This window comes from Alligator mississippiensis, chromosome 1 (assembly GCF_030867095.1).
Source record: "Alligator mississippiensis isolate rAllMis1 chromosome 1, rAllMis1, whole genome shotgun sequence".
Classification (NCBI taxonomy): Eukaryota; Metazoa; Chordata; order Crocodylia; family Alligatoridae; genus Alligator; species Alligator mississippiensis.
The window spans coordinates 414,110,491-414,126,729 of NC_081824.1; the positions used below are offsets into that span (position 1 = coordinate 414,110,491).

The window sequence follows — 16,239 nt, forward strand, 5'->3', positions numbered from 1 at the left end:
AAATAGATGTAGCGCTGTGTAAAATTATGCGTTGTTTTCTTTATTATAATTTGGTGTTATAGAGGGTGTGCCTGTGCTGTTACACAGCATTTTAAGGAGCTCCCTGTCTCTCAGAACATAAAATTAGCAGTAAGGGATTACATTTGGAGGCCATTATGAACACTGATTTTGTAAGAGCACTATTGTATACAGTTACTGCCCAGGAAGGATCCTTGTACATAGGCTGATTAAATAGTTGGTTTCTCCTTTGAATATTATGTCCAATTAAATTAACAATCTGCTTGATGAATTCAAAATTGAATATTTAAAGCTGAAAACGAGTAATATTAGTGACAGGAAACTATTTGCATGTCTCATTAAACAAGTTTTGTTGGTGGCTCTGAATTTTACAGGATTTAAATTTCTTCTGTTCAGATTCTGTTAATGATCAGGGCATCAAAAATCATACGCTATTAATTTTGCTACCTTTTTATGTTCAGTGTACAAGATAAATTTTCCTTTATGTCCTGTTCAAACAAGGAAGCTGGAGATTTTAAGCAGCCAACAGCAGCAGATAAGACATAATCTGCTGTGTTCAGATTTCAGGGTTTTGTACATTTGTTCTAAATTTTTGTGAATTCTGTGATAGAAGTCTCGGGGGAGCCTCTTCCCTGCTTGGGACATAATGCTCAGCATGGCAAGGAAAGTATATTACAAGCTTTCTCTGTCATAATATCAGTGACAACTTTAGATACAGTGGTAATCTTGAAAGTATGAGGAAAAATTCTTATTTGCTGGTGTTTTTTAATGTGTAGTAAGGCATTTTGCAGACAGACATATATTGCAATGAAAAATATGATTGTCATATGTGTTTGTAATGTGTCCTTCATTTCTGTCTTCATTGTGAAGAGCTGTATGACTTGTTTATATGGAAGATTCTAGACTTCCATCTTAAGTAATGGAAACCTTTGAATTTTAATCACATTTGACATTATTGCTAAGCATTTTTGTAAGCCAGAATTCCATCTGAGTGCAGTACAAAAATGGAGGGTTAAGATACTTAATGGTGTCATTATTAGCTAATAATGTAACATCATTATTATAGATAATGGCAAAATACAGTAAATTCATCATGCATCTTTAACAACCTGCCTATTAGTAACTGAAAACAATATCTAACACCAACATAAGTCTTTTTTTCAATACGTTATGGCTAAATAAAATTGAGGTCTTTACATTAGTTATTGCAAACAAAATAAAAAAGTAGCTTTTTTGTGGGGAAGTTATTTGGGTTTTTTTTCCTTCTTCTGGTTATTTGGTTGTTGTTTGGAGTTTTTTGTTTTGTTTTAGTTTTGTTTTGTGTTTTTGTTTTAAGAGAGTGCTTTTGTTTAATCCTGAATACACACAAGGAAACTTTGGTTCCAAGTCATGCAAGCAGTAGTGCTCTTTCTGGGAAGAAATCGGTAACAGCAAGGAACCTGCATTCATTAAAAAGCATAATGACTCAGCCAGACTTCCTTTTCCTTTCTTGTTTTAATCTACCATTAATTTTAATTATACAGTGATTTAGAATCCTTATCATAAATATAATGGCATTCACCGTTCCAGCCTGGGTAAGAGGAAACCATGCTCTGTTTTAAAAATTTTGAAGTTAAGATATAGATGTTGCAAAATCAGCACCTGTGCTAAGTGTTAACATTACAAAAGGACCCATTCAAATTCATATATTGTCTTGAGTTTCTTATGTCTTCATTACTGGGTCATAGGTGCTTTGTGAAACATTGGCTTTCATGGGAATGCTTTGTGTTAACTGTACTGCAGCACAACTTTTGTATTGGCTTTGGAGAAAGCTGCTCTTCAGTTCAGTCAAGAAAGAATGACACAAGACAGCCAGTAGGTGGGCCTCATAAAGAATATAGTTTCTGATCACAACCTTATCATTAATTTGGCAAATGTAGGTGGTGTAAAACATCACTTTGTATGCTAACCATGTTTTTGCTGGTGACTTTTTTTTTTAAGTTTTTCATGTTTCTAGTTCTTTTTAAATATTCTATTTCAAGACCATTTTAGAGAGAAGGCAGTAACAACTTGCAGTAAACAAACAGTATGTTTGTGACATGATTTATGGTCCTCCTCAGCAGTTTTTTTTTTAGGCACAATTTCCATTGAAGCCTCTGAGAGTTTTGCCTCAATTAGGAGTACTGAAGAGGACTCATAATTGCCAGCTAAAATTTACTGTAGTCTTTTTAATGTTTTGTTTGCCCTTAAACCATCTGCTTCCACTTTCAGCTAAAGACCTTGGTTTTAAATTTTCCCTTCAAAATCATGGGCTACTTACTCACAGAGGATAAAACAGCTTCTTTTCAACTAAAATGTTTACAAGAAGTCAGTCTTTTTGTTATAACAGGTTTTCCTATATAAATTTGTCAAATCTGACCACACACTAAGTTTTTAAGGAATAGCTTGTTGCTGTAACCCCACTCATAGCATTGATTTATACCTGTCTTTTTTTTCTTCAGCAGATTTACTTACCAAGAACAGGATAGACTAATCTGCTCGTATAGCTCTAACTTTGTCTTTACTTAGTATCATCTATCTACAGCTCTTAACTCAGTTGATAGGCATTAGTGTCTTAAATCTAAGACTACCTGTCTGGGACAGAGAAGTATTATCCTACCTTTACTCATTATCTGTTTCATCCCTTTTTTAACTCCACTGTAGTTAAAGGAAAATTTGGGGTGCTTGGCACCTCTAAAAATAACTGAAGAGTTTTGCTTGCCTAAAGTCACACAGGCTACATATTACAAATTTGAGGAGAACCCAGGGCTCTTTGCTCCCAATGCTGTATCTGTCACAAAATTATCCTTCTCAAGTACTTTCCTAGTAAGAGTGTATTTGGGTTCTAGTCCCTTTTAAAATCATTTTGATGATCATTACTCTGTGTTTTTACAGAAAAGCATATTAAAATAGAATTTGAAGTTTCTATGAAAAATTAGTTCTCTACATTTTATTTTCTGAGAGCCGCATCTGTTGTTCCCATGAATCCAATACCATTCCTCATACTTTTATCTTTAGAATCCATGTTGCTTGTTTATTCATATTATCATATATGTTTCTTTGCAGAGATATTGCAGCTGAGAATGTACTTTGAACTTTTTCAGCTTGTTAAACAGTGTTGAAAATATTGATGAATAGTGCTGAATATTTCTGTAACCCATTTAGGTCCTGCTCAGGTTCCAATGATGTCCCCAAATGGTTCAGTGCCTCCTATTTATGTGCCTCCTGGCTACGCCCCACAGGTATGTCCATATATTTGATGTATATAACCTAATTTATTTACATGAAAGGTGCACGCAAATAAAACATTGTCTAGTACAATTTTGTGACTGACATAAAAGCTGGCATGTGTAACCCACCAAGCTAACCTATCAAATTTCAGGATTACAGCGATTGCCCATGAAAATAACATTGTAGTGTTCTGTGGTGTCTTTTCACTAGGAGTCTCCCTGTCTGTCTCCTATTGGATGTATGTTTATTATTATTTGCTTATTTTACTAATCACTTATATTGTGGTAGTATGTAGAATTTATAGTTGTTTTCAGGCCTCTCTTGTGTTAGGCACTCTGCAATTACAAAGGAATATACGATCCATAAAATGAAAAACATACAGTCCATGACATGTACCATTCTTCATGTTGGAAGAGCAAAGACCCATTGGCATCAGCAGGACTCCATATGGGTGTAGGGTTTTGTGTCTCTGAAATTCCCTGTAGGATAGGGACTTAAATGAACAGGATGGACAAACTAAGTGGGAAGGATCTTTTTCAGATAGGTTGACATTTACTGATATTATTTCTATAACGCCATGCACAATTAGTCTTGCTTGGTTGTGCCCATTAGATATTACACAGTATAGTTTTTTATGATGTTGACCTAGTTGTACAGCTAGCCTACTCCACCTTTGCTGACACAGTGTGCCCACTGTAATATTAATTAATGAATAAAAAAAAATGTAAAATACAACATTAAAAAACAAAGCCAGTCAGGTGCACATATTAACAAAGGGTATAACATGCTATCCTGCAGTGGAGTGCTTTAGGAGTAGAGCAGATTGCCTGCATGGGCTTGGTTACCCTCTACTGAGAGAGAGTTGTGTGTAAGCGATTCATAAATCTTTAATATTAGACTTCCCAGACTGGAAGCCAAATGGATTTTATGGGTTTTCATTCATTTATTTTGTTTTAGATCATAGCCCAAAGCCCTGACCTATTGCCTGTTAAATTTCACTTTCTGTCATTAGGAAGAATAAAAATTCTTATAGTTTACTATCAGCAAGTTTCTTTGGTTCCTTTTTTTTTCAGGTGAATTACTTGACATTAAAATGTCATAAAATCCATGAACATCTAAATCATATTCATTAAATTAATATGTGGTTTCACAGAGGACGCAAAGCAGCTTTCATTAGTTACTTAGCGCACAAAAGGATAGAGCTCTTATATTCCAGTAAAACCCATAAAATGTAATAGGACCAAAATATTGCACATGAAAACGTCACAAAATAGTGGTTTATACAGAAAGAGTCTTAATAAAATAAACAAAGATGTTTGAAATTGCAATGGATGCCTTGCCATCAGTGGACTCATCATTATCCCAAATGTAATGCATTCCATCAAGAGATTTTAATTTTACCACTCACAATTTAAAATATAAAAAGAAATCACAACTGAAGGTGCAAAAGTATATTAAGAGACGTTGAAATACATACTGAATGTTTAATGCCACCAGGCTAAGAGGGGAAATTCAGCATAGCTACAATTTATGTATCCATTTTGTTTGGGTCTGTGATGTCAGACTTCATCCAGTTCCTGGTTTTGGTGATAACACATTATATTTTCCACTATTAATGGTACTAGAAGTTAGGTTTTCTCACTGTGCAAAGTTAAGTTTCAGAAAACAATATATGGTAAAATTTTAGTATTTCCTTTACCCAATATTGTGGGTATGCACCTTGTTCTCTAAAAAGAGACAAACTACATTCTTAGTTATCCTGTATCATTGATGCTCAACCTGTTTGGCCCCTGGGCTGGATGAATAGTGTAGTGTGAGGCCGGTCTGCGGGCCAGATCCAGCATGGTGTCAGCGCACACAGTTGGTCTGTGGGTGTGATCCGACATGCCAGTTCCAGTTTGCATGCTGGCCCGACTCCCTTGAATCCAGCTACAGAGTAACCCTGTATACTAGCACAGTTTAGTGCACAGGGCCATGTCATCTGGCCTGTGGGGCTCCCCATGGGTCGAGAAATTTGGTGGTAGCAGAGCAGCAAATTAATGAAGCCACTGCTCCCCCAGCTGCCAAATTTCCAGATCTTGTTAAGTTACCCAAGGGCCAGATGATGTGCCTCCATGTGCTGGAAGTTGAGCACCACTGGTCTATATGTATTAGCCTATAGTGGGCTTCCCAGTGATGTTGATTGGTAGGGGTGTGTGAAGCAGGCAATATTCGATTCATATTTGGCCTGATTCAGGGGACAGTGATTCGATTCACTGATTCAGATCATTGTCCCAATTCAATTCGACCAAATATGAAACTGAAGATTCAGAGATTCTGATTCAGAGATTCAGATTCTGATTCAGAGAATCTGAGATTGGGCCATAGGCATAGCTTTATATGTTTTTCTACATACCTCGAGGTACCAGGCGCAGCTTGTGAATGCTGAGATGTTGGGGCAGATGAAGCGTTGCACCAGAGCACAGGGGAGCATCCCACGGGACTGGAAGTACTTCCGGTCCACTTCCAGGTCTGCCACTGAGCGTGCGGGGACCCCGCCCCCACCCCCCACCCATGCTCCCTCCGGCTCAGCAGTCAGTCGCGAGGGGATCCCAGGTGTCCTCCCAGACCCAAGAAGCACCAGTCGCCAAGCCCGCCCCCACACTCCCATGGGATGCTCCATCTGCCCCACCATCTCAGCGTTTATGAGCCATGCTTGGTACCTTGAAGTACATAGAAAAACTTATAAAGCTGTGTCTATGACCAAATCATCAAATCTCTCCAAATCGATTTGGAGGCTTCCAATCCAATTCAATTCGGAGAGATTAAAGGATTTCCTGATTTGATTCAGATTTGGAGGTTTGACTGCTGAATCTTCTCTGAATCGAATCAGTGACCAAAGCTTTGCACAGACCTATTGATTGCTTCACACAAAAAAATACATGGATGGATCTTTAGGAAAAATAACTATTTAGCTAGAAAAATTATTGTTACAGTCAGCATAACTTTTTACAGGATAAACAAAAGATCACACAGTGCCTGTTTCTTCACTTGGATTTGATAACTGCATGTGTTGTGCAAATAGTATGTGAAACTCTGGCTTTTAACTTTTTCTTGTTAGATTAGGATCCGGTTGATTTTAAGTAGGCAGTTATCTCAGAATTACTTTAGGTGCTTAACGGTACCAGGAAGATAGTGTTGCATTGATTTCATTTTACTCAGATCAAATTTAGATAAGAATCTGAATCTGTTAGTGGGTCTTGATAAATACCTAAGTGGGCCAACTCAAGCTTGCACACTTGGTGTTTTGAAACTGCTATCATATAGGTTGTCATCAGGCTCAACAGATTATATGTTAACCATAATGTTGCCAGAAGAAAACATAGTGGGATTTCATAAAGAATATGAGCTGGAACAGGTCTGGGGTTGGTAGATTTTAATAAACTTCAATAAATGATGGCATGCTGAATGCCTCTTAGTCTTGAGATTTGACGCATTCTGCACATAAAAATGTATGTATATAAAGTATGTTTGTATGTAGACAGAATTGCAGTTCACCTAAATTAAGGGTATTAATTTAAGTCTGGTGCTTCATCCTCAATTTATCATGACATACTGAGATACCACAGGGGTCTATGAACTATGCTTAATCTTAACACCATATGTGCTTCCATAGCTAATCACAGTAGGGAAGGTTTAACGACCAAGTGACAATATCAGGTCTGTTTTCTACTGCTTTTTCCTATTTGTTAGATGCTAGATACTTTTGTAGTACATAGTGATAGTTGATTGTGTATGTTAGAAAGCATAACTAACAAGTGCTTCCTTGATACAAGGATAAGGGCTTAAGGAGAATTAAAGGCTCCTGAGGTAAGTGGAGAAGCAGGAGACCTGGAGGAAGGCCAAGTATGAGGGGGCCTTTACACAAATTCACAGAGCCTGGGAATAAGCAGAAAGAATTGGAAGTCCTTGCAGTCACAGAACTGTGACACGATTGGAATAACAGAGACTGGTCAGGTAGTTGGCATGACTGGAGCACTGTCATGGATGGGTACAAACTGTTCAGAAAGGACAGGTAGGGGAGAAGACTTTATGTACTTTATGTAAAAGATTCATATGATTGCTCAGAGCTTCAGTATGAAACTGGAGATAGGCCTGTCAAAAGTTTCTGGGTTAGGGTCAGAGAGGAGAGCAACAAAGGTGATGTTATGGGGAGAGGCTTCTATAGACTACCAGACTAGGAGAAAGTAGTGGATGAGGCTTTCTTCAAGCAGCTAGTGGAAATTTCCCAATCACAGACCCTGGTTCTCATGGGGGACTTCAATCACATCTGTGGAGAGAGCAATACAGCAGTGCGCAGGCAATCCATGAAGTTTTTTGCAGAGTACTGGGGACAACTTCTGGTGCAAGTGCTAGAGCAGCCAACTAGAAACAGTGCTTTTCTTGACCTGCTGCTCACAAACAGGAATTAATTGGTGAGAAATGTTGCAGATAGCAACTTGGGCAGCAGAGACCTTGAGATGATTGAGTTCAGGATCCTGAAGAAAGGAAGGATGGATAGCAGCAGAGTAAGGACCCTTCAGAAAAACAGACTTCTACTTGCTCAGGGAACCCATGGTCAGGATCCCCATGGGAAGCCAGTTTGATGGGGAGAGGAGTCCAAAAGAGCTGGCTGTACTTTAAAGAACAGGAGTGAGAGTGCAGGATCAAACCATCCTGATGCACAGGAAGACCTAGCAGTTATGGCAAAAGACCAGCTTGGCTTAGTAGGGAACTCTTCAGTAAACTAAATCACAAAAAGGAAGCTTATAAGAAGTGGAAATTTGGACAAATAACTAGGGAAGAATATAAGAGCATTGCATGGGAAAGCAAGGGTAAAGTCAGGAAGGCCAAAGCACAATTAGAGTTGCAGGTAGCAAGGGATGTCAAGGGCAGCACCATACCTAGACTCCTGGCAGCCTTGGGTGAACTTTTAGTATCAGGCCCCCCTTTGCCAGCAATAATGATAATAATAATCAAAAAGTTACCATTTTCGGACACCCTTTCTGTCTGGGCCCTGGGTGGCCACCCGGTTCACCCATAACTATGTCCGGCCCTGGTCAAGGGTAACAAGAAAGGTTTCTATAAGTATGTCGGTAGCAAGAAGAGGATCAGGGAAAGTGTGGGTCCCTTATTGAATGGGGGAGGCAACCTTGTGAAAGAAGATGCAGAAAAGGCAGAATTGTTCAATGCCTTTATTGCCTCAGTCTTCACAGGTAAGGTCAGCTCCCAGACTACTGCACTGGGCAGCACAGTTTGGGGAGGAGGTGAGCAGCCCTCAATGGTGAAAGAACAGGTTAGGGACTACTTAGAAATGCTGGACATGTACAAGTCCATGGGGATGAATGGGATGCACTTGAGGGTGGTGATTACAGAGCCACTGGCCATCATCTTTGATAACTCATGGTGATTGGGAGAGGTCCCAGATGATTGGAAAAGGGCAGACATAGTGCCCATATGTAAGAAAGGGAAAAAGGAGGATCCAGGGAACTACAGACCAGGCAACCTCACCTCAGTCACTGAAAAATTAATGGAGCAGATCCTCAAGGAATCCATTTCTAAGCACTTGGAGGAGAAGAAGGTGATTAGGAACACTCAGCATGGATTCACCAATGGCAAGCAATGCCAGACCAACCTGATTCCCATCCATGGTGAGATGACTGGCTCTGTTGATGTTGGGGAAACCGGAGGATGTGGTATACCTTGATTTTAGCAAGGCTTTTGATACAGTCTCCTACAGCATTCTCCCAGGCAAGCTAAGGAAGTATGGAATGGAAGAATGGACTGTAAGGTGGATAGAAAACTGGCTGCAGCATCGAGCTCAGAGAGTAGTAATCAATGACTTGATGTTCAGTTAGCAGCTGGTATCAAACGGAGTGCCTCAGGGGTTGGTCCTGATGCTGGTTATGTTCAATGTCTTCAGTGACCTCAAAGGTGGCATAGAGTGTACCCTCAGCAAGTTTGCAGATGACACCAAGCTGCGGGGAGTAGTAGATACACTGGAGGGTAGGGCTAGGATTCAGAGCGACCCAGACAAATTGGAGGATTGGGCTAAAAGGTATCTTATGAGGTTCAATAAGGATAAGTGAAAAGTCCTGCACTTAGGACGGAACAATCCCATGCACTAGTACAGGCTGGGGGCTGACTGGCTGGGCAGCAGAAAAGAACCTGGGGGTTACAATGGACAATAAGCTGAATATGAGCCAGCAGTGTGCTCTTGTTGCCAAGAAGGCTAACAGCATACTGAGCTGCATTGATGGGGGGGTGGGGGGGTTGCCTGCTGGTCAAGGGAAGTGATTATTCTCCTCTACTCAGCACTGGTGAGGCCACATCTGGAATACTGTGTTCAGTTTAGGGCCCCCCACCACAGAAAGGATGTGGACAAATTGGAGAGAGTCCAGCAGAGGGCAACAAAAATGGTGAGGGGCTGGGGGACATGACTTCTGAGAAGAGGCTGAGGGAACTAGGCTTATTTAGTCTAGAGAAGAGAAGGCTGAGTGGGGATTTACTAGCAGCCTTCAACTACCTGAAGAGGGGGTTCAAAAGAGGATGGAGCTGAACTGTTCTCAATGGTGGTAGATGACAGTCTCAAGTTGCAGCTAGGGAAATTTAGGTTAGATATTAGGAAGAATCTTCTCACTAGGTGGGTAGTAAAACACTGGAACAAGTTACCCACAGAGGTGGTGGAATCTCTATCCTTGGAGGTTTTCAAAACCCAACTAGACAAAGCCTTGGCTGGGATGATCTAGTTGGGGATGGTCCTGCTTGGGGATGGACCTAGATGAAGTCCTTTCCAACCCTAATTTTTTATAATTCTATGATTTTTGTGGGGCAAATTAAATTGACCATGTCTTATTCTAGTTGCCCATACTGCTGCAGGGCTAGCATTTCTGCAGGTTAAGTAGCTTTGAGGAGTGTTGCCAGTTAAAAATAATATTTCCCAAAAAGGGACAGCTTGTGTTTACTCAAAGCAATAAATCCTTTGAAAATATCTTTACATGAGATATTATTTAAAAGCTCTGTCCCTAGCTATATCATTTATCTGAATTTCAATTTAAATATTTTTATAATTAATACAGGGCTGGGTATTTGATGGGTCAAAAATACTTGGTGAATAGGGTCAAATAATGGTCAAATATTTTAAGCATTATTTTTTAGAACAATGAAGTGAGAAACTTTAATCTTTGGTAGGTTAGATACTTATTCTAATTACAAAAAACAAATTAGTTAATTGTTATTCTGAAACAACATTCCAAAAAAATTAATAATTCTTGTATCTATCAACGTTAGGTAAGTGTAAGTATGAATAATTTTTAAGAATGAACAGTTCTTCTTTTCCTTTGTTTTTGTCCCAAAACCTCAGGGCCAACCCAAACAATTACAACATTTAAAACACATGAATTAAAGAAACAGAAGTAGAATATACATAGCAACTTTAAAAGACAAAAGTCATTTTTTAAAATGCAGTTATACTAGGTGAGCAGCACAACAGCTCTTCAAACATTTTTGCTTTTTGCCTTTGGAGATGCCTGGAGACAGTAGATAGCAAATAAGAGAAGGTTTTCTATTTTCTGCACTTTAAGGACCAGTCAGCCCTCATCTACAATACGTAGTGCCCCCTCAGCGGCGCCCGGTGGGATGCAGGCTGGTCCAAATTTTGCTTTAGGGCAAAGTGCCCAAACTTAAAGGCCAGACATATCTGAACTAGGAGCTGGATGAGAGAGAGGACATTATCAGACCCAGAGCCAGAAAGCTGGCTCCAGTGGCTCTTCAGCATTGCCATCTTAGGCTAGCCCAGGGGGAAGTTCACAAGGCAAATTACATACCTCTTAGCAGCCCAGTATGGGATTGGAAAGATGTATATTATCTCATGGAAGTTTAAGTCCAGCACACCAAAGAGGGCCCCAGTGGTGGCAAAGAGCAACCACAGCACGAGCAGTCAAGGAAAGCACGATAGAAAGTCTTCTCCACCTCCTCACAAAAGCATGGGAGGGGAGGGACAGAACTAGAGGATTCTTCAAGCTTTGACTGGTGTCAAATAATAGACAAGCAGCTGATCAGTCAGTTGACCTTATTTGACGGGTCAAGTGACTGGCTTGCTAATCCTAAATTTATATGCATTTGTGGCCACTGACTCCATCTTAAGTGGATTTTTAATGTCTGGATTTGAATTGTTGTGTATACCTGCCCCCAGTCCAACTTCACTGCAGAAGACCACCTCAGCAAACATCCAAATAAATATGGAATGGGTTGTGTCCTCTATTTAGGAAATGGTTTATATTATGCTAGAAGGCTTGTAGGTTGTTTTTCCTTCTCCTTTTATTTTTCTAAATTATTATTTTCTCCCCATTTTAAATTCCTTGCTAACTCTTTATTTGTCAGCTGCAACTGTATCAATATGCAGACCTGGCAGCTACCTCAATGGCACTATTCTGGGACATTTTGTTATTAGTTCAAGAACAATGTAATTTTTGTCATTCAGGCTGATCTTAGTGCTCCCATAATATTTCTGAGCAAGGTAACTCGAAGCTGGAGTTACCATGTTCAGAAATACTACCAGTTGGTAGTATATTATGCTAGCACCTGTTGCATTTATTTTTAATGTATTTATTAATGGTCTAACTACTCTTGTGAAACAATGGCATGTAAGAATTAAAAGCTATTTATACATTTCTTGTTACAAACAGCTTTGTTGTGCGGAAAAAGTGTTTTTCCCTCCCTTCCAGTAATCAAATGCATTTTTACAGTTTCCTGAAAGAAATGCACTGAAACCTGCTGACATCTACCACATTCTGATTTTACCTTATTTTTTCCAGTTTTGCTTCTCCTGTACTTAAAATTTCTTCAGCTTTTTTTTTTTTTTTTTTTAAAGGAAGAACTTTCTTTAAGAAACATCTATAATTTTTTTACCTTTCAGTCTGCAGAGTTACAGGCTTCAGTCTCTTCTTTGTGGGGTCCAGCTGATACAAGCTGTTTTGCTGTCTATGAAACAGTCCTGTAGCTGATAAATAATTCCTTCTCTTGATGTACAGGTTATTGAAGACAATGGGGTTCGAAGGGTTGTGGTAGTTCCCCAGGCTCCTGAATTTCACCCTGGCAGTCATGCTGTGATACATAGGCCTCCACATTCTCCCCTGCCTGGCTTCATTCCTCTTCCAACCATGATGCCCCCACCGCCGCGTCATATATACTCACCCGTGACTGGAGCAGGTGACATGGCAACACAATATATACCACAGTATCACACTTCACAAGTATATGGAGATCTGGGTAAGTAACTTACTGACATGTTACCATTCAGACTACCTCTTACTGCTCATTCTTCTCAAAGTGGCAATCTTGTACTGATTTCCAGGATTCAGTGTTCTATTGATACATAACCGTTGCCTTTGTCAGGCAGGACTGTAGCCTGAATTGAAGTTATTAGCTTTGGGCAGATCCATGATTTCTTAAAGTGGTGTGCAGCACACCATCCCTCCAACCATGGGAGGATGGGCACTCCTTCCATCCCTTGCTCCTGGCTAGCAGGACACAAGAGGGGTAGGAGGCGCAATAGGGGGAAGGTGCAAGAAATACAACCCACCTGCTGCTGCTACCATCCCTTGCCATGTTCGGTATCCCACACAACCACAGTCTGTGGCTGAAGCAGCCCTGGGATTCCCTCCATGCCTGGGTCAATAGTGAATGCTGGTGGCAACAGGAGAAGGTGAATGACTGCACTGCTGCACCCACCAGGGACCCATCCCTATATTAGCTAGACAGCATGCAATACAAATACATGGTTTCAGAACAGACATAAGTTTGTACTGAAATAGATTCTTTCAGAACAGTGGTCACAGGCTAATCAAAATCAAGCTTATTAATATATAGAAGAGTACTGTGCACAAAGGAAACAGCAAGGTGATGGAAGTAAATTTAGTGAATTAACGGTTAACAGTCTGGCACAATAAGATAAATGCCTATAGCCTGGTCCTGGATTATGATGCTTTCGCAAATGTTGTGTATATTTGAAGCATAAAACAGAGTTCTTAATCACATATTCATTAAAAATGTCATGGATTTTTTTCAAAAGAGTAAATATATTAATTGATATTGTAACTAAGGTCCCACTTACCTAATTAAGCTCTAATTTCACCCACTGTTTGCTGATGGTTCCACTTCATATCCTAAATTGTTGTCTTATAGCTCATCAAAATGTTGAAAAATGTAATTGGGCATGCATACCAATTCTGAGAGTTCTGTGATGGCAAAATGGAATTGGTCTGTGATGTGTATGTATGGTTTTAATACAATGATTTCAGTATTTACCTTTTTAAGTTTTTTTTTTTCCTTCTTCTATCTCTTTTGTTTTCTATTTAAAAGCAAACACTGACCTTGAAAGTCTTTGGAGTGTATAGTCAGTGCCACTTAAGAGTAGCTTACCAGGATTCTTCTGTCAGAGGAAGACTAGAGACTTCTTCCTCTGATGCCTATGGGCACCTCAGATACATAGGTCATAGATCTGTAAAAATCATTTCTAAATATACCCTTCAGAATGCTACAGCATTGAAATATCTCTGCTTTATAACACAGCCATAAAAATTACCCATGTCTGGAAAGAGACTATCTCACGCTTTCTTCCTGTTTATGTAATTAATACCAAACTGCACTTAAGGAATCATTTCTTCTGTGCAATACTTTGAAAGTTCTGTATTTAGTTATCAGATGTTCTTGAGTGCGTGTTTACAGTTTTGCTAATATTTGGACTTACTGTAAATGGCAGTTGTTTGCTGTTTGTTTTCTAGATTAACAGCTGAAATACGATAATAAAAAAATACTTTTATGAGAATAACAGGCCATTTATTAATAAAACATGGAATTCTGGAAATCCATGGTACATTATATGTGTAGTTAGTTTCTTAACTACCAAGCAGCCTTAAAGAAGAAGCATTCATTGACTCGATCTAAAATTTTCACGGTAGTTCAAAAGGAACAGAAACAGCACAATTTTTCATTAAACCCTAACAACATTTATTTTACTTACAACAGTCCATTATTGGTTATATAATTTCAGTGCTTACTACCAAGTCTGATTTTGTTAAAATTTAAATGAGTATGGAAGCTCATACAGTTTTCAATGTATAGAATCTAATTGTTGGAGGATTGTCTTATTCATCCTCATCTCCTGCCCCGCCCCTCCAACACACACATACTACTGCAGTGGGGAAAATAGTGGCAGGGGGGAAAGCAGCCTGACTCTTGCCCTTTGTCCCCTTGCCTGCCCTTCTTCCTCCTATCCTTCCCTGCCAGCCTTTTGCCTGCCCCCCAGGTCTAGGATTCAGAAAATGTGGTTATTTCCCAGGACTGCCACAGGTTCCCTGTTTAATCTTGGACAGTTGACATAAACTGTGATTTTCAAAAGTAGGAGAATTTTAAAAAATGCTCAGTATCCAGTAGCTCTGGCTGACCTCACTGAAAGCTCTTTGGTCCTGAACACGTAAAAATCAAACCTATAAATAAGTGACTGAATTTAGGCAAACATTTTTAAATCTTGTACTTAATGTCTCTATTTCAGTCATCCATTTATAATTTTAGGATGATAATGGGTTCTTGTGTCACAGGAATTGTGTGGAACTGGAATGGAATTCATAACTACTTGGGAGAGATTCAAATATTAAGAGTCATGAATAAAAATTAAAAATAAACTTCAATTTTGGAATGTAAGACTAAATGCTACAATTTTACCATTTTCAATTAATCCATATTTTAACTTTGCATAATTTAACTGAGTAAGCTAGCATAGTTTTGTTTCCTCTTGGCAATTTTTTTTCCATCAGCCTAAGTTATGAATTATTTTGGAGACCAGAAACCACTACTACTGTTCTTCAAATCCTGTTAGCCTATCAAATTAATAAATTCCCAGGATTGCCAGAGTTGTGATAAAAACTTGCATGCATTGAAATCAATGGCAAAACTCACACTGATTTCAGTGCAGCTAGGATTTCATCCTTGGTAAAAGTCTTGTCATATTCATATCTGTAAAGATTTTACCTGGCATGGTAGATTTAAATTATGTGGCAGGGCTGTTAAGTTTTGTACCATAAGCAGTGCAGAATTTTCTGGCATATTTAAATTTCCTTAGTTGCTTCAAGTAAATTCCAAATCAGAGTGGCTTTATTGAACTAAATATGTGAAAATCAGTAAAACTACCAATTTTCCTTGCTTTATGTTGGTACTAAATTAAAAATGCAAGTCAAATTTGTGCTACTCTAATATTAAAATCCTTGATAATTATTACATTGGCAACAAGTAATTCCATTTCACAAGATGAATGGAGGTGGACTCTGGAGGCAGTCTGCTTCTATTCATTTATCAATGATAAATTAAATATTCAGAAGTTTTTTTTTATTATGGTTAGCTTGATTAAAGAATACATTTAAAAAGCTTTGTCTCATCTTAAGTAATCTGTCTCTAATATATTGTCTTTGCTACCAAAAGTTGATGGGTCACCTGTCTCTTCCATCTGACACCTGTCTTCCTATTTCTACACTTCTTATTTAAATACAACCAGTGCATAAACTAAGAAAGTAGAAAGACAGATCGTTCGCCCTGAGAGAAATCTCCTTTTCCCAGAAGTATAACAAACACCATCTGTTTCTTTTACTAATGATAGATAGGATTACACTAAGGAAAATAGAGCTGGTGCTGTGGGATACACCTTTTAAAAGTCTTCATGCTGTGTAATTAAAGCATTTCTGCATGTAAGGTTAAAAATTAATAAACCGTTAGAATTAGAAAAGGAGAAAAAATCTTTAGTACATCAACAGTTTATATTTTTATTAACATCTGCCCAAATCCATGTTCTGATTGGGTATTTGGGGGGTTGGTGATGTCTCAGTCATGCATCAGCCTGCTGCAGTTTACCTTTTTGATCTCTTTATCCTACAGAAGAGGTGAAATTTTGTGTCCAGGATA

The 16,239-nt window shown here is 38.9% G+C and overlaps 1 protein-coding gene across 7 annotated transcripts in view; it reads left to right on the forward strand.

Annotated features, from left to right (window-relative positions):
- Positions 1-16,239, forward strand: part of FNDC3A (fibronectin type III domain containing 3A) — a 230,249-nt gene that overhangs the window by 137,602 nt on the left and 76,408 nt on the right. For all 7 annotated transcript variants that reach the window (XM_059729433.1, XM_014608361.3, XM_059729476.1 and 4 more), the window contains 2 exons: positions 3,202-3,278; positions 12,318-12,555. In XM_059729433.1, the coding sequence (XP_059585416.1) occupies positions 3,202-3,278; positions 12,318-12,555 (315 nt within the window). The remainder of the gene's footprint in view (positions 1-3,201; positions 3,279-12,317; positions 12,556-16,239) is intronic.